This window comes from Salvelinus alpinus, chromosome 2, assembly GCF_045679555.1.
Source record: "Salvelinus alpinus chromosome 2, SLU_Salpinus.1, whole genome shotgun sequence".
Taxonomy (NCBI): Eukaryota; Metazoa; Chordata; class Actinopteri; order Salmoniformes; family Salmonidae; genus Salvelinus; species Salvelinus alpinus.
Genome location: NC_092087.1, coordinates 114,722,629 through 114,747,401, shown reverse-complemented (window position 1 = coordinate 114,747,401; position 24,773 = coordinate 114,722,629). Strand labels below are relative to the sequence as shown.

The 24,773-nt window shown below is 41.4% G+C and overlaps 2 protein-coding genes across 4 annotated transcripts in view; one reads left to right on the top strand and one right to left on the bottom strand.

Annotated features, from left to right (window-relative positions):
• LOC139548133 (zinc finger protein ZFP2-like) overlaps window positions 1–17,779 on the top strand; it is a 176,629-nt gene extending 158,850 nt beyond the window's left edge. Inside the window, exons 1-2 of one of the 2 annotated variants that reach the window (XM_071357547.1) lie at window positions 3,540–4,157; window positions 14,745–17,779. In XM_071357547.1, the coding sequence (XP_071213648.1) occupies window positions 3,779–4,157; window positions 14,745–16,069 (1,704 nt within the window). In that variant the 5' untranslated portion in view covers window positions 3,540–3,778 and the 3' untranslated portion in view covers window positions 16,070–17,779. Of the gene's footprint in view, window positions 1–3,539; window positions 4,158–14,744 lie in introns of those variants that run through there. The other variant, XM_071357556.1, reaches the window with a different exon arrangement.
• LOC139548169 (zinc finger protein 135-like) overlaps window positions 1–24,773 on the bottom strand; it is a 263,034-nt gene that overhangs the window by 15,292 nt on the left and 222,969 nt on the right. The gene's annotated exons all lie outside the window — the stretch shown is intronic.

Genomic DNA, 24,773 nt, shown 5'->3' with positions numbered 1-24,773 from the left:
AGAATGATGGCAGGGAAAATCCCCAACATCCAAAATAGATAGATTCCATGATGGTGAAACAAAGCTTCCTGAAGCATTGACGCTTTACAACCAATAGTCTCAAAAATAGGTTCATCACTCAAGGCTTTGAGCAACACAGAATTTAGAACAGACAAATTATTATAGATGACATCCCACACCGTAGCAGCATAGCCTTTATGTCATTATTATAGATGACATCCCACACCGTAGCAGCATAGCCTTTATGTCATTATTATAGATGACATCCCACACCGTAGCAGCATAGCCTTTATGTCATTATTATAGATGACATCCCACACCGTAGCAGCATAGCCTTTATGTCATTATTATAGATGACGTCCCACACCGTAGCAGCATAGCCTTTATGTCATTATTATAGATGACATCCCACACCGTAGCAGCATAGCCTTTATGTCATTATTATAGATGACGTCCCACACCGTAGCAGCATAGCCTTTATGTCATTATTATAGATGACATCCCACACCGTAGCAGCATAGCCTTAATGTCATTATTATAGATGACATCCCACACCGTAGCAGCATAGCCTTTATGTCATTATTATAGATGACATCCCACACCGTAGCAGCATAGCCTTAATGTCATTATTATAGATGACATCCCACACCGTAGCAGCATAGCCTTTATGTCATTATTATAGATGACATCCCACACCGTAGCAGCATAGCCTTTATGTCATTATTATAGATGACATCCCACACCGTAGCAGCATAGCCTTTATGTCATTATTATAGATGACATCCCACACCGTAGCACGTAGCAGCATAGCCTTTATGTCATTATTATAGATGACATCCCACACCGTAGCAGCATAGCCTTTATGTCATTATTATAGATGACGTTCCACACCGTAGCAGCATAGCCTTTATGTCATTATTATAGATGACATCCCACATCGTAGCAGCATAGCATTTATGTCATTATTATAGATGACATCCCACAAAGTAGCATCATAGCCTTTATGTCATTATTATAGATGACATCCCACATCGTAGCAGCATAGCATTTATGTCATTATTATAGATGACATCCCACAAAGTAGCATCATAGCCTTTATGTCATTATTATAGATGACATCCCACACCGTAGCAGCATAGCCTTTATGTCATTATTATAGATGACATCCCACATCGTAGCAGCATAGCATTTATGTCATTATTATAGATGACATCCCACAAAGTAGCATCATAGCCTTTATGTCATTATTATAGATGACCTCCCACACCGTAGCAGCATAGCCTTAATGTCATTATTATAGATGACGCCCCACACCGTAGCAGCATAGCCTTTATGTCATTATTATAGATGACATCCCACACCGTAGCAGCATAGCCTTTATGTCATTATTATAGATGACATCCCACACCGTAGCAGCATAGCCTTTATGTCATTATTATGGATGACATCCCACACCGTAGCAGCATAGCCTTTATGTCATTATTATAGATGACATCCCACACCGTAGCAGCATAGCCTTTATGTCATTATTATAGATGACGTCCCACACCGTAGCAGCATAGCCTTTATGTCATTATTATAGATGACATCCCACACCGTAGCAGCATAGCCTTTATGTCATTATTATAGATGACATCCCACACCGTAGCAGCATAGCCTTTATGTCATTATTATAGATGACATCCCACACCTTAGCAGCATAGCCTTTATGTCATTATTATAGATGACATCCCACACCGTAGCAGCATAGCCTTTATGTCATTATTATAGATGACGTCCCACACCTTAGCACGTAGCAGCATAGCCTTAATGTCATTTACTTCTTCTTCTACTAAACCACTGGCCGTGTTTGAGAGCATGAAATCCATGCTGCATTGTGGGTAAATGGTGACTGGCTGACTGATATATAAATAATAATGAGTAGTTATTCATGATGTAAGGTGATTTGTAGATCAGTCCGTCGCCTGCAGTGGCGAACAAGCAAAATACCAAACCAATCAGGTGGTTGTTCGATGAAACGAAGCTTCAGACGTCATTGATCACGTGCTGCTGATAAAGTGATACAGGCATCAACACAAAAAAAGTTTACTGCTTTCAATGCAATGATTCAATTCAATTCAATGATACCTCCGGTATCAAACATAACATCCATATCGAAAAGTTGACAAAACAAAAAGGAGCAAGCAGGTTGATTTCCTCTGTCATTTTGAGCCCACGGCAAGAAGGCACCAGAGCCCACCGTGCTAACGGGTTCCCACTAGATAACACAACCACACAGTTAATGAAAAGCATGAGGTGAAGCTTGAGCTAGATATCAACCTATCGAGCTAGTGTGACCTTCCTGGTCTCTCAAGTCAGTGAGTCAACACAGGAAGGAGCAATGGATGGATAGTTCATTTATTTCCAAAGCTGCAATGATGGGACACACACAGTATGGATGAATGATCAGTAGTGACGGGATATAAATAGCACTCCCACAGCAATTCTCCATTAATCTGCCCTATAATATTCGAACAAAAAAACTATTGAAATGTCTATCAAAGTCATTGTGATCGTATAGTGGATTTAACAATTCCTACTAATTCCTAATTTACTATAATAAAATGAATACATTGTTTCCATGTGTCTCATATTCACTACATCAGAATAAACTGTCATCCATTTTACTATCAAAATATATCAAATGAACCTGAAGATTTACTCAATGTCCCCCTCTGGTGGCGAAGAAGTATAATACACCTAAACTAACAAGAACCGTGCTAATAAATTGTCTGGTGTTCATGAGTTTATAAAACATATACTTTATACATTTGTCATAAATGACCTGCATTGATGAGACACACAGTGTGGATGAACGATCAGTAGTCGACAGGGTAAAAATAGCACTCCTAAAGAAGATGCATTTTCCAGTTAGATACCAACTTGAAAGAGGGAACTTTAGCATAAAACCCACATGGAAAACTGAGATTCGGCAAATAACATATAAAGAGAGGCTTATTTGACGCCAAACCAACAACAGTAGTTCCTAAAACATAAATTGCTAATGTATGATTTAAAAGGTGGATTTTATGATGTAATGTCAACTTTATATATTTCTATCCCGGGACTATTCAATTTTGAACTCACCCACAGAGCAATTCTCCATAAATCTGCTGTGGATTACCCAGAATCCCGAAATAAATTAATACATATGTGATCATTCAAAAACATAACTGGTTGTGCTTATAGGGAACCAGATCGTGAACACAACTAAGTTACTAAGTCTTTAACCACACTGTATAGTTACACTGGTGAGTAAAAACTCATGCTTCCTACACTAACTTTTTGTCTGAACATTATAATATATATTTTACGTCACACTAGCGTCATTGTCTTAAAGTCGCACATCTCCATCGCAGTCAGAGGTTCAGACTGAGCGTTACCCACTCCAGTCAGCAGATGGCGGTGTGCGATTTTAAGGCAATGCGGTTAGTGTGACGTATAATCTAGTGGACGGAACGCAATGCTGTTAGTGTGACGTATAATCTAGTGGACGGAACGCTTCTTTCAGCAGCAGCAACAGTTAGTCCGCCACCTCGGTAGCTTGCTAGACAAAATAGCCGAACCAATAAAGCTCTTTAGACGCTTTAGTGTATATTAGCCACTGTGTTTTAAACCCTCGTCTGTCGTCTAGTTAGTAAGTTATATTATTTCATTTCATATTTACGGTGTTGTTGTTATTATTCAGCTGGCGGGCTGGTTAAGTTAGCATTAGCCTAGCTAGCTAACATCTCCGACCATGAGTTCACAAAATTACTCTCTTCCTGGTGAAGAAGAGACGGTCTGCTGTACGGAGAAAGAAGCTCTCATCAAAGAGGAGGAGGAAGAGAAGGATGTTACAATACAAAAACAAGTAGAGGGTGAGGTTGTTACCCTGAAACAAGAAGAGAAAGACGTTTCAGTGAAAGAGGAGGAGGGTGTTACAGTAAAAGATGAGGAGGATTCAGTTTTTGAAGTGAAAGCGCAGGATGGGGAGAATACGGTCTCATCGGAAGAAGAGGAGGAAGAAACTGGATATCTGGACCCGATTTCCCAAACGCAATTTAAGGCATCCAGTGGTTCTAAAGATGAACTTAGCCATAAGATGGTTTTGAGAAACCGGGCCGTGATTACCACTGGTAAGTACTGTCTTAAATACAGAGGTACAAACTCTGCAGTTGTTGAACTGATGTTTGGTGTTAAAGGGGAAATCTGCAATTGCTACATCCATATTTTGCCATTGATTCTTGGAGAATATAACACATGCCTCATGAGCTTAGTTAAACTGTTGTACCCCATCAGAACCCCAAATAAGCTTTTTTTACTCCAATGTTTAGAAACAATGTGTATCAACAGCCTCAACATGGTTAACTATAATGTTGATATCATGGATGGTCAGTCCTTTCATCCATAGGTCTGTCTATGAATTTGAGAGTAGTTAAATGTCTCCAGGCCCATCATCATCTTATTACCAAAACAGTGGTGGAATGACTGCTTTGTTATTGTTTCAACTTCAGATTGTTTGATTGATGTGTGGCTTTTTTAAAGGGACAACCTAGTATTTAAACAGCAACAAAATGGCTGCCAAGAGACTTGGTTTGGTAAACAGCTGAGGGATGGGGCTGGAGAAATGTAACCACTCTCAAATTCATAGAGAAAGCTATTGTAGCAACCCTAACTCAACACCTAGCGAACTCGTCAAGAAGTTCAGACATCTTGGTGTAACAGTTATAAGGTGTTGGCTTGACAGTCGCTGGACCCAGGTTTGAGTCCAGCTCAGGGCTACCCCCTGAATTCACTACACTATGAATACAAGGACTGGCCATGCATGATGTCATAATGATAGTTTAACCAGGTTTCTAGGATATATAGTATATTCTAGAATTGCCAGTGAAGATTTCCTGTGAAGGCAAATTATTAGAGCTGTTGATAAGTCATTGTATAATATTCAGCCAATTTTTTGTCATGCCTTTACATTAAAGGCAAGACATACCTAGAAGCAATTACATTCATGAATTGGTTTGAAACCTTTGTTTTAAACCCTTCTCAAAGTTGGTGCCTTGATGGATTTGTAAAAAATGGTTTATCATGAAACACTGTTTTTTAAATTTATTTGAATGTAACCCTTATTTCAGTTAAGTCAGTTAAGAACAAATTCTTATTTACAATGACTGCCTACACCGGACGATGCTGGGCCAATTGTGCGCCGCCCTATGGGACTCCCAATCACGGCCGGTTGTGATACAGTCTGGATTTGATCCAGGGTGTCTGTAGTGGCGCCTCAAGCACTGAGATGCAGTGTCCGCTGCGCCACTCGGGAGCCCCAAAATCATGTTCTAGTGCTGTCCCCAACTAAAATACATCTTGGTCAACCAAGAGTCATCTGTTCTTTCTACCAATCGCCCCATGTGTTTTTATAAAATCAAATATACGTACTGAACTTGTCTGATGCTTTAAGCATTCTGTTGGATCAAATAATTAAGACACACAAATGACTCGAAGTCATAACCAGAGGGAGCCGCTCGTCAACATAACCTGACCAGAGGGAGCCGGTCGTCAACGTAACCTGACCAGAGGGAGCCGGTCGTCAACGTAACCTGACCAGAGGGAGCCGGTCGTCAACGTAACCTGACCAGAGGGAGCCGGTCGTCAACGTAACCTGACCAGAGGGAGCCGGTCGTCAACGTAACCTGACCAGAGGGAGCCGGTCGTCAACGTAACCTGACCAGAGGGAGCCGGTCGTCAACGTAACCTGACCAGAGGGAGCCGGTCGTCAACGTAACCTGACCAGAGGGAGCCGGTCGTCAACGTAACCTGACCAGAGGGAGCCGCTCGTCAACATAACCTGACCAGAGGGATTCGCCCGTCCGCTGCTGGACTTCGTAAATTCTGCCATTCTGCTACTTAAGTTTTCAGTAGTAGACTAATAGTCTACAGATAGATAGACTATTTCAAACAAAAGACAATGAATAAATTGACAAAACTGACGCATCTTGTAGGATCAGGTCTGGGTGGTCTGCAGGGGGCTGTTTCATTTAGTATCCGTTTGGGTCGGCATCGGGAATGATTGTATTTCCCCATAGTATGTTGTACCGAAGTTGAATGACTGAAAGGGAGTGTAACTTTGATTATAATTGCACTTCCCTGAAGGAGGGAAATGAGGTACAACACCTGTTTGTCCCCGCCCTTTCCTGTGTCGGTGAAGAGCGGTATTAAAGAGCAGAATAAATCCAAGCCTCTCATCACCTGTGGGTGGTGGGGCTTCCAGCAAGGCGTGGATTTGATCGTATGTTGTACCTAGTTTCCCTCCTTCAGGGAACAGTAGTTATAGTCATAACGTTACGCTTGTCATATGATGAACTTCAACTTAAATACGGGATATTGCTGTCGGACAATTTTTTTGTATTCTGAAATGCACTCGACCCACTTATCATTTAGTGGCTCCTTATGTTACGCTGGGAAAACCGTTTTCATGGGCACAGAAATACTAAATAATTTCAGAGTTTGCTAAATCCAATGGTTTTTAACTGAGTCATCTTGTAATCCAAGATGGCGTGTAGCAGTAAGACGTGTTTGTTGTTGTAAATGTTATCTTTTTTTGTATATATTGCAATATATTTCAATATCTTTTTCCATTTTTTTTAATTACATATACCTTCCGGCAACCCGCCTCACCCAATGTGATACGGATCTGCTATTTCTTTTAGACCTTATAGCTAGAACCTCCATCAGAAGCTAGCCATCAGAAGCTAATTAGCTACTAGCTATTTAGTCATTGTTAGCCACTGCTAGCGGCCTTTACCTTTTTAGCTCAGACACCAGCCGCTTTTAGCCTGGATAATACCTGCCAGTCTGCACAGCGCGATATCAACCCTGAGCATATCGGACTGTTTTTCTCCACTACATCACCGTATTCCTGCCGTAAGCTCTGGACCATTACACCAGATAATCGCAGCTGGCTAGCTGCTACCGAGTGGCCCAGCCTCGACGCTAGCCTTGAGCCAGGCCCATCTCCCGGCCTGCTCAGTGGACCCTATGATCACTCGGCCACACAGCTGATGTCTCCCAGACTCTTCACTAAGGCGACTAGAAGCCACTACATTACCGCATTCCTGCCGTAAGCTCTGGACCTTTGCACCGGATTGGCTATAGTGGCTAACGCCCTTGTCCCGAAGCTAGCACCAGTTAGCCTCGAGCCAGGTGCATCTCCCGGCTAGCAAACAAAATTTCTCCAGCTACAATACCTCTTTTGCCAGTTGGCCTGGACCCTTTGTCGACACAGAGCCCCGCCGATCCATCACGACTGGTCTGCCAACGCAATTCCGTCAGATGTGCCCTCAACCGGCCTTTGCCAGACGTCGGTGACACCCTTGTCCCGAAGCTAGCACTAGTTAGCCTCGACCCAGGCGCGGCTCCCGGCTAGCATAGTAACGACTACCTAACGGCTTCCCTGGTTCATATATTGCTGTTCACTGGTTCATATATTGCTGTTCACTGGACCCTATGATCACTTGGCTACATAGCTGATGCCTGCTGGACTGTTCATTAAAACCTTTTCTCAATAGGGGGTGCTGTTTTCACTTTGTAAAAATTTCGTTCCCAAACTGCCTCGTACTCAATTCTTGCTCGTACAATATGCATATTATTATTACTATTGGATAGAAAACACTCTTCTACTTTCTAAAACCGTTTGAATTATATCTGTGAGTAAAACAGAACTCATTTTGCAGCAAACTTCCTGACAGGAAGTGAGAAATCTGAAATCAGGCAGTCTGTTCTAGGGTCAGTTTATTAATTTGCATGTGTTCTATTGGTCGACATGCACTGCATACGCCTTCCACTAGATGTCAACAGGCAGGGAGAGAAGAAATGGAGTGTATAACTTGATCTGAGGTTGAATAAGAGCTCTTGGCATGACGTGACACCAATTTCCTGTTTTCTGGAACGCGCGAGAAGGGACCGGGTATTGCCTTCTGAAAAGCTGTCGTTATAGACGGCTAATATCTCCGGCTTTGATTTTATTTCATAAATGTGACTATCATCGTAAAGTATGTTTTTTCAATATAGTTTTATTAGATTATTGACATTTTTTCGGGACGTTAGGCGTGTTGCGTTGTCTGCGTTTGTTGACGATGGAGAGCTTCGCGCCACTTCGCTAGTGTGCTTGCTAATTCAAGAGGGGAAAATGCCATTCTAAAACCAAACAAAGATTGTTCCCATTCCCGTCACATCATCATTTATCACTCCAGTGTTCATTTGCTAAATTGTAATTACTTCGCTACTATGGCCTATTTATTGCCTTACCTTCGTACTCCATTTGCACACACTGTATATAGATTTTTCTATGGTGTTATTGACTGTACGTTTGTTTATGTGTAACTCTGTTTTTGTCACACTGCTTTGCTTTATCTTGGCCAGGTTGCAGTTGTAAATGAGAACTTGTTCTCAACTGGCTGACCTGGTTGAGAACAAAGGTTAAAGGTTAAGTAAATAAAGGTTAAGTAAATATAAAATTATAATACAAAAAATGTAGCAGCAGTATAGACCTAGTCTGTTCATTATATACATGATGTATTGTTACACCATGTAGGAGCAGTATAGACCTAGTCTGTTCATTATATACATCTAGATGATGTATTGTTACACCATGTAGGAGCAGTATAGACCTAGTCTGTTCATTATATACATCTACATGATGTATTGTTACACCGTGTAGGAGCAGTATAGACCTACAGTAGCTAGCTACTTATTTAGATGTAGTATAACTTAATGAAACTGCCTTAAATATGCTGTGGTAAACATTTTTTATTCTCACTAATCAATCAACACATTCCTGTCTTTGTATGTCTCAATATAATGGTATTATTTAATTAAATCCATTTAAAATAATCTTTTGTCGGAAAATAAAATATGATCCTCAACTGCGTTTCCCTTCCAGTCAGCAGACGGCGATGTGCGTCTTTCAGGCGACGCTGCCAGCGTGACGTATAACCTAGTGGACGGTTCTTCATAAACAGCTCGTCAACCACCTCGGTAGCTTGCTAGCCAACACAGCCGAAAGATTCAAGCTATTTATACGCTTTCGGTGTATATTAGCTACTGTGTTTTCGACACACTTCTGTCGTATCAACTTGTTAACCTATTTAATTTAATATTACGTTATTTTGTATTAGTCAGCTATAGTAGCTGGCTGGTTTAGTTAGCACTAGCCTTGTCGCTAATGATAGCTAGATAGCTAGCTAGCTAACATCCCCGACCATGAGCTCCCTAAACATCCCACCTCCTGTTAAAGAAGAGGCGGTCTGCTGGACGGAGAAAGAAGCTCTTGTGAAAGAGGGGAATGTCACAGTAAAACAAGAAGTAGAGGGTGAGGCTGTTACAGTGAAAGAAGAAGAGAAAGACGTTTCAGTGAAAGAAGAGGAAGACGCGTTCAGAGTGAAAGAGGAGGATGAGAAAGAGGAGGATGCAGTTTTTGGTGTGAAAGAAGACGAGGTTGGAGATCCGTTTAACCCCAGTAAGTACCGTCTCTGCAGTCGTTGAACCAATATGCAGTAAAGGGGTTCTACACTTTAATGTTGTTCTGTAGGAATGGCTGAAGCTACACTGTAACGTGTAGAACATCAAGAGTGGACCATCAACAAAACGTTAACAATTGATCAAATGCATCTAATGACAATGCCTGAAATACTGTAGTCCTCAATATCTCCTATTAGCTTAGCCCAATATGCTTTTTACTGAAATGGGCAGGGAGTAAGCTTTGTTATTGTTTCTACTGCTGATTGCTGCCCCCGTTACTCCTCAAGGTCCAAGGACTGTATGTTATTTTCAGAGGTAGACTGGCTCTAAAATAGTCAAATATTCCATCTAAATGTGAATCCATTCTCAATTGCGATACATTTCTAGAAACGTAAATCGCTGCACTTTCATATCAATTGAGAATAATTTCACACAATACTTTCATATCACATCAAAATAAGTAACCAGTTGCAATACCCCAAACGGTAAACCAAATTCGTTTCTCGTAATTTCACCTTCCTTCAGGCTTCTTTTTCTTCTTTGGACTTTATATGGCGGTTGGAAACCAACTTTAAGGTGCATTACCACCATCAACTGGACTGGAGTGTGGACCTCAGTTCATCTTTCAATCACCCAGGTGGGAATATACCAAGACAGTCATGAAGAGGGCACAACAAAACCTTTTCCCCCTCAGGAGATTGAAAAGATTTATCATGGGTCCCCAGATCCTCAAAAGGTAATACAGCTGCTCCATCGAGGGCATCCTGACCGGTTGCATCACCACCTGGTATGGCAACTGCTCGCCATCTGACCCTAAGGCGCTACAGAGGGTAGTGCGAACGGCCCAGTACATCACTGTGTCCAAGCTTCCTGCCATCCAGGACCTATATAATAAGCGGTGTCAGAGGAAAGGCCACAACATTGTCAGAGACTCCAGTCACTCAAGTTATAAACTGTTTTCTCTGCTACTGCACGGCAAGTGGTACCGGAGCACCAAGTCTAGGACCAAAAGCCTCCTCAACAGCTTCTTCCCCCAAGACATAAGACTGCTGAACAATTCATGAAATCGCCACCAGACAATTTACATTGACCCCCACCCCCCTCCATTTTGTGCACTGCTGCTACTCGCTGGTTGTTTGTTACCTATGCATAGTCACTACGCCCCCACCATGTACAGATGACCTCAACTAGCCTGTACCCCCGCACACTGACTCGGTACCGGTGCCCCCTGTATATAGCCTCCACACTGACTCGGTACCAGTGCCCTCTGTATATAGCCTCGTTATTGTTATTCTCATTGTGTTACTTTTTATTATTACTTTTTATTTTAGTCTACTTGGTAAACGTTTTCTTCTTCTTGAACTGCACTGTTGGTTAAGGGCTTGTAAGTAAAGCATTTCACTGTAAAGTCTAAGTTGGTGTCTTGACGGATTTGTAAAAAAGGTTTGTCATAAAACACTATACAGTGGGGAGAAGAAGTATTTGATACACTGACGATTTTGCAGGTTTTCCTACTTACAAAGCATGTAGAGGTCTGTAATTTGTATCATAGGTACTCTTCAACTGTGAGAGACGGAATCTAAAACAAAAATCCAGAAAATCACATTGTATGATTTTTAAGTAATTAATTTGCATTTTATTGCATGACATAAGTATTTGATACATCAGAAAAGCAGAACTTAATATTTGGTACAGAAACCTTTGTTTGCAATTACAGAGATACGTTTCCTGTAGTTCTTGACCAGGTTTGCACACACTGCAGCAGGGATTTTGGCCCACTCCTCCATACAGACCTTCTCCAGATCTTTCAGGTTTTGGGGCTGTCGCTGGGCAATACGGACTTTCAGCTCCCTCCAAAGATTTTCTATTGGGTTCAGGTCTGGAGACTGGCTAGGCCACTCCAGGACCTTGAGATGCTTCTTACGGAGCCACTCCTTAGTTGCCCTGGCTGTGTGTTTCGGGACGTTGTCATGCTGGAAGACCCAGCCATGACCCATCTTCAATGCTCTTACTGAGGGAAGGAGGTTGTCGGCCAAGATCTCGCAATACATGGGCTCATCCATCCTCCCGTCAATACGGTGCAGTCGTCATGTCCCCTTTGCAGAAAAGCATCCCCAAAAATGATGTTTCCACCTCCGTGCTTCACGGTTGGGATGGTGTTCTTGGGGTTGTACTCATCCTTCTTCTTCCTCCAAACACGGCGAGTGGAGTTTAGACCAAAAAGCTTTATTTTTGTCTCATCAGACCACATGACCTTCTCCCATTCCTCCTCTGGATCATCCAGATGGTCATTGGCAAACTTCAGACGGGCCTGGACATGCGCTGGCTTGAGCAGTGGGACCTTGCGTGCGCTGCAGGATTTTAATCCATGACGGCGTAGTGTGTTACTAATGGTTTTCTTTGAGACTGTGGTCCCAGCTCTCTTCAGGTCATTGACCAGGTCCTGCCGTGTAGTTCTGAGCTGATCCCTCACCTTCCTCATGATCATTGATGCCCCACGAGGTGAGATCTTGCATGGAGCCCCAGACAGAGGGTGATTGACCATCATCTTGAACTTCTTCCATTTTCTAATAATTGCGCCAACAGTTGTTGCCTTCTCACCAAGCTGCTTGCCTATTGTCCTGTAGCCCATCCCAGCCTTGTGCAGGTCTACAATTTTATCACTGATGTCCTTACACAGCTCTCTGGTCCTGGCCATTGTGGAGAGGTTGGAGTCTGTTTGATTGAGTGTGTGGACAGGTGTTTTTTTATACAGGTAACGAGTTCAAACAGGTGCAGTTAATACAGGTAATGAGTGGAGAACAGGAGGGCTTCTTAAAGAAAAACTAACAGGTCTGTGAGAGCCAGAATTCTTACTGGTTGGTAGGTGATCAAATACTTATGACTTATGTCATGCAATAAAATGCAAATTAATTACTTAATCATACAACGTGATTTTCTGGATTTTTGTTTTAGATTCCTTCACTCACAGTTGAAGTGTACCTATGATAAAAAATTACAGACCTCTACATGCTTTGTAAGTAGGAAAACCTGCAATATCGGCAGTGTATCAAATACTTGTTCTCCCCACTGTATATATATATTTTTAAATGTTGCTGACATTTGTTGCTGACCTCCCCAGAGGTGTCTCATTATTGGGATTCATTGCTGATTCCTACCTGTAGCTCACTATGAGGTGTCTAGTGATAAAGGTTAAGGCAAGGCTTTCGACTCTGTCAATCACCGCATTCTTATCGGCAGACTCAACAACCTTGGTTTCTCAAATGACTGCCTCCCCAGCTTCACCAACTACTTTTCAGATAGAGTTCAGTGTGTCAAATCGGAGGGCCTGTTGTCCAGACCTCTGGCAGTCTCTATGGGGTACCACAGGGTTCAATTCTCTGGCCGACTCTTTTCTCTGTATATATCAATGATGTCGCTCTTGCTGCGGGTGATTCTCTGATCCACCTCTACGCAGACGACACCATTCTGTATACATCTGGCCCTTCTTTGGACACTGTGTTAACAAACCTCCAAATGAGCTTCAATGTCATACAACTCTCCTTCCTTGGCCTCCAACTGCTCTTAAACGCTAGTAAAACTAAATGCTCTTCAACCGATCGCTGCCCTCATCCGCCCGACTAGCATCACTACTCTGGACGGTTCTGACTTAGAATATGTGGACAACTACAATTACCTAGGTGTCTGGTTAGACTGTAAACTCTCCTTCCAGACTCACATTAAACATCTCCAATCCCAAATTAAATCTAGAATCTGCTTCCTATTTCGCAACAAAGACTCCTAAACTCACGCTGCCAAACATACCCTCGTAAAACTGACTATCCTGACGATACTTTACTTCAGTGATGTCATTTACAAAATAGCCTCCAACACTCTACTCAGCAAACTGGATGTAGTCTATCACAGTGCCATCCGTTTTGTCACCAAAGCCTCGTTGGCTGGTCCTCGCTACATATTCATCGCTAAACCCATTGGCTCCAGGTCATCTATAAGTCTTTGCTAGGTAACGCTCCGCCTTAACTCAGCTCACTGGTCACCATAGCAACACCCACCCATAGCATGGCCTGTTTATTGCCTTACCTCCTTACTCCATCACACTGTATATAGATTTTTCTATTGTGTTATTGACTGTACTTTTGTTTATCCCATGTGTAACTCTGTGTTGTTTTTTTGTTGCACTGCTTTGATTTTTCTTGGCCAGGTCGAAGTTGTGAATGAGAACTTGTTCTCAACTGGCCACCTGGTTAAATAAAGGTGGGGGGAAAATGTAATTAAAAATACATTTTAAAAAATCATAACTTTATTGACTATGAAAAGCCAATTGACATTTATTCCTGATTATTATTTGACCATGCTTGTCACTTATGAACATTTTGAACATCTTGGCCATGTTCTGTTATAATCTCCACCCGGCACAGCCAGAAGAGGACTGGCCACCCCTCATAGCCTGGTTCCTCTCTAGGTTTCTTCCTAGGTTTTGGCCTTTCTAGGGAGTTTTTCCTAGCCACCGTGCTTCTACACCTGCATTGCTTGCTGTTTGGGGTTTTAGGCTGGGTTTCCTTACAGCACTTCGAGATATTAGCTGATGTATGAAGGGCTATATAAAATAAACTTGATTGATTGATTGATTGACAACACCCAAATAGATACTGTCATTAACGCGATTCTTCAATAATTAAACATATTTCTTAATACTGTAGCAAACATTATATTACACAGGACATTCAAACGAGCCTTACAATTATAATCCAAAGTAGTGTGAAATGCACTCCCCTGAGTTTTCCCCCATTCACATTCAGAATACACTGAAAAACTGAAATCTTTGCTCACCATTTAAGATATACTACATCCATAACTGTCAGTTTCCTCATTAGCAGGGGAGAGTTTCTACAACCAAATTGCATGTGCATCGCCCTCGTGCCGCAATTGTATTAAACACAGAAAGGGGCCTATATTAGAGACCAAAAGTCGTCTGGCACACTGCTTAGAGTTTCAACAACATGAATAACTTATATCTACTCTACAATCATCGATGTTACTACTAAAATATGACTATTCTTGCTCATTTTAAGACAATTGTCAAATAATTTTAACATTCATTACAGATGTCAATTGTTGTACAACATCATGGCTATGCTGTTGGCATCACCTTTTACAGTGGATTTCCACTGTTGTGGGCCTTTAATCATCTGACTTTGTTGTTCGCACAGGAGAGAGACGGGACAGTCGTGGATCCTCTGGGGAGCCTCAACAACCTCATGATGCTGACGAGGCAGAGAAGAGTCTCTCCAGATCAGAACGCCTCAATAAACACCTGCAGAGATCCACAGGGAAGAGAACTCACTGCTGCTCTGACTGTGGGAAGAGATTCACCTCATCAGGCATTACAATTCATCAGAGAATCCACACAGGAGAGAAACCTTATAGCTGTGTTCAATGTGGGAAGAGTTTTACTACATCTGGCTCTCTGACTTTACACCAGAGAATACACACAGGAGAGAAACCTTATAGCTGTGATCAATGTGGGAAGAGTTTTAGTACATCTAGCCCTCTGAGAGTGCACCAGAGAAGACACACAGGAGATAAACCTTATAGCTGTGATCAATGTGGGAAGAGTTTTACTACATCTGGCTCTCTGACTTTACACCAAAGAACACACACAGGAGAGAAACCTTATAGCTGTGATCAATGTGGGAAGAGTTTTACTAGATCTGGCCATCTGACATTACACCAGAGAACACACACAGGAGAGAAACCTTATGGCTGTGATCAATGTGGGAAGAGTTTTACTAGATCTAGCTATCTTACTATACACCAGAGAATACACACAGGAGAGAAACCTTATAGTTGTGATCAATGTGGGAACAGTTTTACTAGTTCTAGCTATCTAACTATACACCAGAGAATACACACAGGAGATAAACCTTATGGCTGTGATCAATGTGGGAAGAGTTTTACTAGATCTGGCCATCTGACATTACACCAGAGAACACACACAGGAGAGAAACCTTATAGCTGTGATCAATGTGGGAAGAGTTTTTGTCAATCTAGTGATCTGACAGTGCACCAGAGAACACACACAGGAGAGAAACCTTATAGCTGTGATCAATGTGGGGAAAGTTTTGCTCAAGCTAGCCATCTGACTCAACACCAGAGAAAACACACAGGAGAAAAACCTTTTAGCTGTGATAAATGTGGGAAGAGTTTTACTATATCTGGCAATCTGACTCAACACCAAATAACACACACAGGAGAGAAACCTTATAGCTGTGCTCAATGTGGGAGGGGTTTTACTACATCTAGCTATCTGACAGTACACCAGAGAAAACACACAGGAGAGAAATCTTATAGCTGTGATCAATGTGGGAAGAGTTTTGTTCAAGCTAGCCATCTGACTCAACACCAGAGCACACACACAGAAGAGAAATCTTTTATCTGTGGTAAATGTGGGAAAAGTTTTGGTCAATCTGGCCAGCTGACTCAACACCAGAGAACACACATAGAAGAGAAATCTCATAGCTGTGACCAGAGATAATCTGATAAAAGATCTCTGGTCAAATATTAGTAAATACATACATGAAGGAGTTGTTTCATGATTTCAATGAAATAATGTCACAATGTAGAATGTTTTAACATTGTAGTAGGAGTATTTTAATGATGTCACAATGTAGAACCCTAATCGTTTGTCCCCTGTTCTATTGATTTCAACATGATATGGATATTAGCCTCAGGGGGAAAATCCAGGTTCTGAATTGAAAGAGTACTATTTATGTGATTTAACAAAAAGTGACTAACACAAAAAGAGCTGTGTTACACTTACCATGTTGGTGACCCACTTGAATCAAAATGGAACACCTCAAAATGTAGCGAGCTGTTTTCTACAAGTTGTCCTCTAACCAGTGATGTACACATTACTCCCAGATTCCGTGTGGTTTTTCAGCTGTTAGTTTTAACAGGAAGTGCAACCTCATCTCCCTCCTGTAGCACAAATGATTTTAGCATGATATAGATTAGTTATGACAAATAAGTGTTGCGTTCCTTTGTTTTGCAACCCCTAAATTTAAATGCATCACTCTAAAATGTAGCTGACTGTCTTCTGCAGGTTGTCCTCTAACCAGTGAGGTTAAAGATATCTCCCATTTCCATGTGTTTTTTTAGTTGTGTTAGTTTCAACAGCATGAACAACCTGATTTCCCCCCTAATCGATATCAGTGATTTATTGCTACTTGTCAGAACAACAGTGTTTTTAGGTGCTTGTGCAGTTTATAAGGAGCTTGTTTAAGTAATATGATTATTGTGGCCGATGTTTGTGTATATTGTACATTTTATGTTTATGTTTTCAATTTATCACAAAGTGTTTCTGCATTTGGACACGTTTAAACTGTGACATTGGGGCTATGCCACCTCGTAAAATGTTCTTGAAAATAAGACTATGCCCAACTTACAATATAGGTTTAGTTTTAGTTGAAAGTGAAAGTTGGGGGAAAAAACATTGAATTTCAACATACTTGCAGCCTATACACATTGACGCAGTATAATAAATCGGTCTATAATCAATTTTATTAACAATCCTAATAAATTGAGTCATAAATGTAGGATATATTTGTTGTCTTAAGGGGGAAGTGTTACAGTCTTTGGTTTTCCATTTATGTTTGGAGGTTAGCAAGTATGTCTCGTTAGCATGTAGGACGCACTGATTGGTGTCACCTCGTTAGTCAGTATGTGTTACACCTGTGCTGGCTTGTCCATCTCGTTAGTGGGAAGGTGTTTCACCTGAGCTGGTCCAGGTTCTATTTAAGAGTGTCTGGCCCAGTGCTCCAGTTGTCTTGATAGATGTGGAGAGTCAACACCTTTAGTTGCTCCACCTTTTTGGTTTGCTTCCTGTCTTTAAGTTTGGTGTGGGTTTTTCTTTTGTTTTCCTCTTCTTGGGCAGATTTAGTGGGTCTCATGGTGGGTGTCTTTGAGGTCCCAGTTGTTGTTACTAATCAACTTTCAGTGGACACCCCCATGGTGTCTTTCAGAGCCCCTCCTAAAAAACAAGCTTATATTTTGGGTTGGATATTTTAACATTTTAATCAATGGCATTTCCTTAGGATGCTCATTAGTCTTTAAGTTGTGATTATAATTTTCTTAATCCTCTTATGTTTGTGTACTAAATATTTCAGTTTTTTTCCTGAGAAGTCATTGTGTTGCATCCATGTCTGAAATGTGCTGTATAAATAAATCTTGATTTGATTTGAACATATTGCAAAACAAGATTAACCCATTGACTGACCAATCAACAAACTGATCGTCCATCTTAGTATGAAAAACAGTATCAATCTCACATTTCAAGCCTGCTGACTGAGTGGTAAACACCACCATCACTCCAAGCCGCATTGGGTTCAGATCTACCAGGATGGGCCTTTGACATAATCTGGAAGCAGCCAAGCCACTAAAAATACATAAGCAATGTCAAAAGATGAGTGGGGAAAAGTACATTTTACACAAGTGACCTTCATAATAAATCAAATGTTATTTGTCACATACAGATGTTATTGCGGGTGTAGCGAAATGCTTCAGTGCAGTAATATCTAACACACACAAATCTAAGTAATGGAATAAGAATATAGAAATATATGGACGAGTGATGTCAGAGCGGCATAGACTGATACAATAGTATAGGATAGAATACAGTATATATATATATGAGATGAGTAATACATAGACTAAGATACAGTAGAATAGGATAAAATACAGTATATACATATGAGATGAGTAATACACAGACTAAGATACAGTAGAATAGGATAGAATACAGTATATACATATGAGATGAGTAATACATAGACTAAGATACAGTAGAATAGGATAGAATACAGTATATACATATGAGATGAGTAATGCATAGACTAAGATACAGTAGAATAGAATACAGTATATACATATGAGATGAGTAATACATAGACTAAGATACAGTAGAATAGAATACAGTATATACATATGAGATGATTAATGCCAGATATGTAAACATTATTAAAGTGACTAGTGTTCCATTCCTTAAAGTGGCCAATGATTTCAAGTCTGTGTATGTAGGCAGCAGCCTCTCTGTGTTAGTGATGGGAAAACAGCTTCTGTCTCTCGGTCCCAGCTTTGATGCACCTGTACTGACCTCGCCTTCTGGATGATAGCAGACTGAACAGGCAGTGGCTCAAGTAATAACAAAGAACAAATGTGTGAGCCTGAGGGGAAATTCACTTACATATGGCCAAAATGGGTGAGAAATTACACCCACATCAGTGGAGAATTTGCACTAATGTAAATAAACATAGATGATGGAACATATTCCCTTTAGCTGACGTGATTAACCACTAAGGGGACATAATATTTGCCATCTAAACCACGTGTGACCTCTCACCTCTCTGTAGAAGTGTTCTTCCTAACCAGTCCCTCAACAGCTCTCTGACTGAGCTCCACCCTCACTGGGTCTTCAGAGGAGAGGAAGGCTGAGGAGGGATGGAAGGATGAATGGATCAGTCAGTCAATAAAGTGTAGAGCTGCTGTCTATGCTGTCTGACAAAATCACAATTTTAGTAGTTCATTAAAGTAAATAAGGCTTTATGACTGCTGAATACCAACTATCAATCACTTAGATCATGTATTTTCAGGTAGAGATACATCCTTGGGACGTCCCTAGCCCGTTGAAGTTGACATTTAAATGGTTAAGGTTAGGGTTTAGGGTAGGGATGTCCCAAGGATCCCGGATAGCATTGACCATTGTGCATTCTTCTGTCTCTTTTACATAGCAGGTTCTGACTTCTGAACTTGAAAATATGAAATATCCTTATTATGTGAAATTGAATGAAACAATAATGTATGTTGATGCTAATATGATGTACAATATTCCATGATGTTTCTATATGCTAACAATAGAGTAATATATTTAATATGATGTACAATATTCCATGATGTTTCTATATGATAACAATAGAGTAATATATTTAATATGATGTACAATATTCCATGATGTTTCTATATGATAACAGAGAAATATATTTAATATGATGTACAATATTCCATGATGTTTCTATATGATAACAATAGCGTAATATATTTAATTTGCCATATACAATTTTTTTTAACAGTTTCACTAATACATTTTTATTAACTTAATTATGATTCAACGTCAGTTCACCGTCTCACCTCATACTGTATTGGAGCAGCTGACTGCCCGGTTCAACATCAGTTCACTGTCTCACCTCATACTGTATTGGAGCAGCAGCAGCTGACTGCCCGGTTCAACATCAGTTCACCGTCTCACCTCAAACTGTATTGGAGCAGCAGCAGCTGACTGCCCGGTTCAACATCAGTTCACCGTCTCACCTCATACTGTATTGTAGCAGCAGCAGCTGACTGCCCGGTTCAACATCAGTTCACCGTCTCACCTCATACTGTATTGGAGCAGCAGCAGCTGACTGCCCAGTTCAACATCAGTTCACCGTCTCACCTCATACTGTATTGGAGCAGCAGCAGCTGACTGCCCGGTTCAACGTCAGTTCACCGTCTCACCTCATACTGTATTGGAGCAGCAGCAGCTGACTTGATCGTTGATGCTAATCATCATGTTTTGAATCTGAGAGTAAATAGAGCCGACTACAACTCTAAAAACGAAGGGTTCAACTGGAGTTGTTCTCAGATCCCCTAAGAACCGTAGGGTTCTTGGTCAATGAAAAACAGCCCCAAAAGGTTCTTCAAAGAACTTGTTAGAAGGTGGGTTCATCGAGGAACCTCCGTTGTTGCTGGACTTCTTCCGGGAACTTCGCAATTACAACTGAAAACGATGGTGACAAGTTTGGATGCGACAACAGTTAAAAGGTTAAGTTGGGTTGATGTTTGGCTCTGAATATGTCTCGAAAACATTTATATATAATAATATAACATACTAATGATGAATAACGAAGACAATGATGGTTTTCTGTGAATATCTTCCATAACGTTACGATAGTTAATTACCGTAAATATTAGAAAGCCGGGTTTGACAGTCGGCGTTGTATGAGCTACAGTACAGTACCGTTATCTAGCTAGCTAACGTTATGTCCTAACTAGGCAGAACTAGGTTTGGATTATTTCCTCAACTATATTCCTTCCCATATTTTGTATATCGTTTCCATAAAGGCAACATGGCTTTACACACATTAACGTAAGTTTCCAATCTGGAGCAGTTCTCACTTTTGTGATAATGAACTAGCTAACGTTAACTAACTAACTAAGGACGGTGACCTGTCCAGACGAGATGTTACAACGAACTGAATCGTCAATGGAGGTCTTCCTCTTTATATAGCCTGCTACAGCATGCAATACTATTGACTCACAAGTCCAGAGTTTATCTCCTGTGTGGATTCTCTGATGAATTGTAATGCCTGATGAGGTGAATCTCTTCCCACAGTCAGAGCAGCAGTGAGTTCTCTTCCCTGTGGATCTCTGCAGGTGTTTATTGAGGCGTTCTGATCTGGAGAGACTCTTCTCTGCCTCGTCAGCATCATGAGGTTGTTGAGGCTCCCCAGAGGATCCACGACTGTCCCGTCTCTCTCCTGTGCGAACAACAAAGTCAGATGATTAAAGGCCCACAACAGTGGAAATCCACTGTAAAAGGTGATGCCAACAGCATAGCCATGATGTTGTACAACAATTGACATCTGTAATGAATGTTAAAATTATTTGACAATTGTCTTAAAATGAGCAAGAATAGTCATATTTTAGTAGTAACATCGATGATTGTAGAGTAGAAATAAGTTATTCATGTTGTTGAAACTCTAAGCAGTGTGCCAGACGACTTTTGGTCTCTAATATAGGCCCCTTTCTGTGTTTAATACAATTGCGGCACGAGGGCGATGCACATGCAATTTGGTTGTAGAAAGTCCTCCCTGCTAATGAGGAAACCGACAGTTATGGATGTAGTATATCTTAAATGGTGAGCAAAGATTTCAGTTTTTCAGTGTATTCTGAATGTGAATGGGGGAAAACTCAGGGGAGTGCATTCCACACTACTTTGGATTATAATTGTAAGGCTCGTTTGAATGTCCTGTGTAATATAATGTTTGCTACAGTATTAAGAAATATGTTTAATTATTGAAGAATCGCGTTAATGACAGTATCTATTTGGGTGTTGTCAATCAATCAATCAATCAAGTTTATTTTATATAGCCCTTCGTACATCAGCTAATATCTCGAAGTGCTGTACAGAAACCCAGCCTAAAACCCCAAACAGCAAGCAATGCAGGTGTAGAAGCACGGTGGCTAGGAAAAACTCCCTAGAAAGGCCAAAACCTAGGAAGAAACCTAGAGAGGAACCAGGCTATGAGGGGTGGCCAGTCCTCTTCTGGCTGTGCCGGGTGGAGATTATAACAGAACATGGCCAAGATGTTCAAAATGTTCATAAGTGACAAGCATGGTCAAATAATAATCAGGAATAAATGTCAATTGGCTTTTCATAGTCAATAAAGTTATGATTTTTTAAAATGTATTTTTAATTACATTTTCCCCCCACCCCAACAAGTTCTCATTCACAACTGCGACCTGGCCAAGAAAAATCAAAGCAGTGCGACAAAAAAACAACACAAGAGTTACACATGGGATAAACAAAAGTACAGTCAATAACACAATAGAAAAATCTATATACAGTGTGATGGAGTAAGGAGGTAAGGCAATAAACAGGCCATGCTATGGGTGGGTGTTGCTATGGTGACCAGTGAGCTGAGTTAAGGCGGAGCGTTACCTAGCAAAGACTTATAGATGACCTGGAGCCAGTGGGTTTAGCGATGAATATGTAGCGAGGACCAGCCAACGAGGCTTTGGTGACAAAACGGATGGCACTGTGATAGACTACATCCAGTTTGCTGAGTAGAGTGTTGGAGGCTATTTTGTAAATGACATCACTGAAGTAAAGTATCGTCAGGATAGTCAGTTTTACGAGGGTATGTTTGGCAGCGTGAGTTTAGGAGCCTTTGTTGCGAAATAGGAAGTAGATTCTAGATTTAATTTGGGATTGGAGATGTTTAATGTGAGTCTGGAAGGAGAGTTTACAGTCTAACCAGACACCTAGGTAATTGTAGTTGTCCACATATTCTAAGTTAGAACCGTCCAGAGTAGTGATGCTAGTCGGGCGGATGAGGGCAGCGATCGGTTGAAGAGCATTTAGTTTTACTAGCGTTTAAGAGCAGTTGGAGGCCAAGGAAGGAGAGTTGTATGACATTGAAGCTCATTTGGAGGTTTGTTAACACAGTGTCCAAAGAAGGGCCAGATGTATACAGAATGGTGTCGTCTGCGTAGAGGTGGATCAGAGAATCACCCACAGCAAGAGCGACATCATTGATATATACAGAGAAAAGAGTCGGCCAGAGAATTGAACCCTGTGGTACCCCATAGAGACTGCCAGAGGTCTGGACAACAGGCCCTCCGATTTGACACACTGAACTCTATCTGAAAAGTAGTTGGTGAAGCTGGGGAGGCAGTCATTTGAGAAACCAAGGTTGTTGAGTCTGCCGATAAGAATGTGGTGATTGACAGAGTCGAAAGCCTTGCCTTAACCTTTATCACTAGACACCTCATAGTGAGCTACAGGTAGGAATCAGCAATGAATCCCAATAATGAGACACCTCTGGGGAGGGGTGTCAGCAACATTTAAAAATATATATATACAGTGGGGAGAACAAGTATTTGATACACTGCCGATATTGCAGGTTTTCCTACTTACAAAGCATGTAGAGGTCTGTAATTTTTTATCATAGGTACACTTCAACTGTGAGTGAAGGAATCTAAAACAAAAATCCAGAAAATCACGTTGTATGATTAAGTAATTAATTTGCATTTTATTGCATGACATAAGTATTTGATCACCTACCAACCAGTAAGAATTCTGGCTCTCACAGACCTGTTAGTTTTTCTTTAAGAAGCCCTCCTGTTCTCCACTCATTACCTGTATTAACTGCACCTGTTTGAACTCGTTACCTGTACAAAAAGACACCTGTCCACACACTCAATCAAACAGACTCCAACCTCTCCACAATGGCCAGGACCAGAGAGCTGTGTAAGGACATCAGTGATAAAATTGTAGACCTGCACAAGGCTGGGATGGGCTACAGGACAATAGGCAAGCAGCTTGGTGAGAAGGCAACAACTGTTGGCGCAATTATTAGAAAATGGAAGAAGTTCAAGATGATGGTCAATCACCCTCTGTCTGGGGCTCCATGCAAGATCTCACCTCGTGGGGCATCAATGATCATGAGGAAGGTGAGGGATCAGCTCAGAACTACACGGCAGGACCTGGTCAATGACCTGAAGAGAGCTGGGACCACAGTCTCAAAGAAAACCATTAGTAACACACTATGCAGTCATGGATTAAAATCCTGCAGCGCACGCAAGGTCCCCCTGCTCAAGCCAGCGCATGTCCAGGCCCGTCTGAAGTTTGCCAATGACCATCTGGATGATCCAGAGGAGGAATGGGAGAAGGTCATGTGGTCTGATGAGACAAAAATAAAGCTTTTTGGTCTAAACTCCACTCGCCGTGTTTGGAGGAAAAAGAAGGATGAGTACAACCCCAAGAACACCATCCCAACCGTGAAGCACGGAGGTGGAAACATCATTTTTGGGGATGCTTTTCTGCAAAGGGGACATGACGACTGCACCGTATTGACGGGAGGATGGATGAGCCCATGTATTGCGAGATCTTGGCCGACAACCTCCTTCCCTCAGTAAGAGCATTGAAGATGGGTCATGGCTGGGTCTTCCAGCATGACAACGTCCCGAAACACACAGCCAGGGCAACTAAGGAGTGGCTCCGTAAGAAGCATCTCAAGGTCCTGGAGTGGCCTAGCCAGTCTCCAGACCTGAACCCAATAGAAAATCTTTGGAGGGAGCTGAAAGTCCGTATTGCCCAGCGACAGCCCCAAAACCTGAAAGATCTGGAGAAGGTCTGTATGGAGGAGTGGGCCAAAATCCCTGCTGCAGTGTGTGCAAACCTGGTCAAGAACTACAGGAAACGTATCTCTGTAATTGCAAACAAAGGTTTCTGTACCAAATATTAAGTTCTGCTTTTCTGATGTATCAAATACTTATGTCATGCAATAAAATGCAAATTAATTACTTAAAAATCATACAATGTGATTTTCTGGATTTTTGTTTTAGATTCCGTCTCTCACAGTTGAAGTGTACCTATGATACAAATTACAGACCTCTACATGCTTTGTAAGTAGGAAAACCTG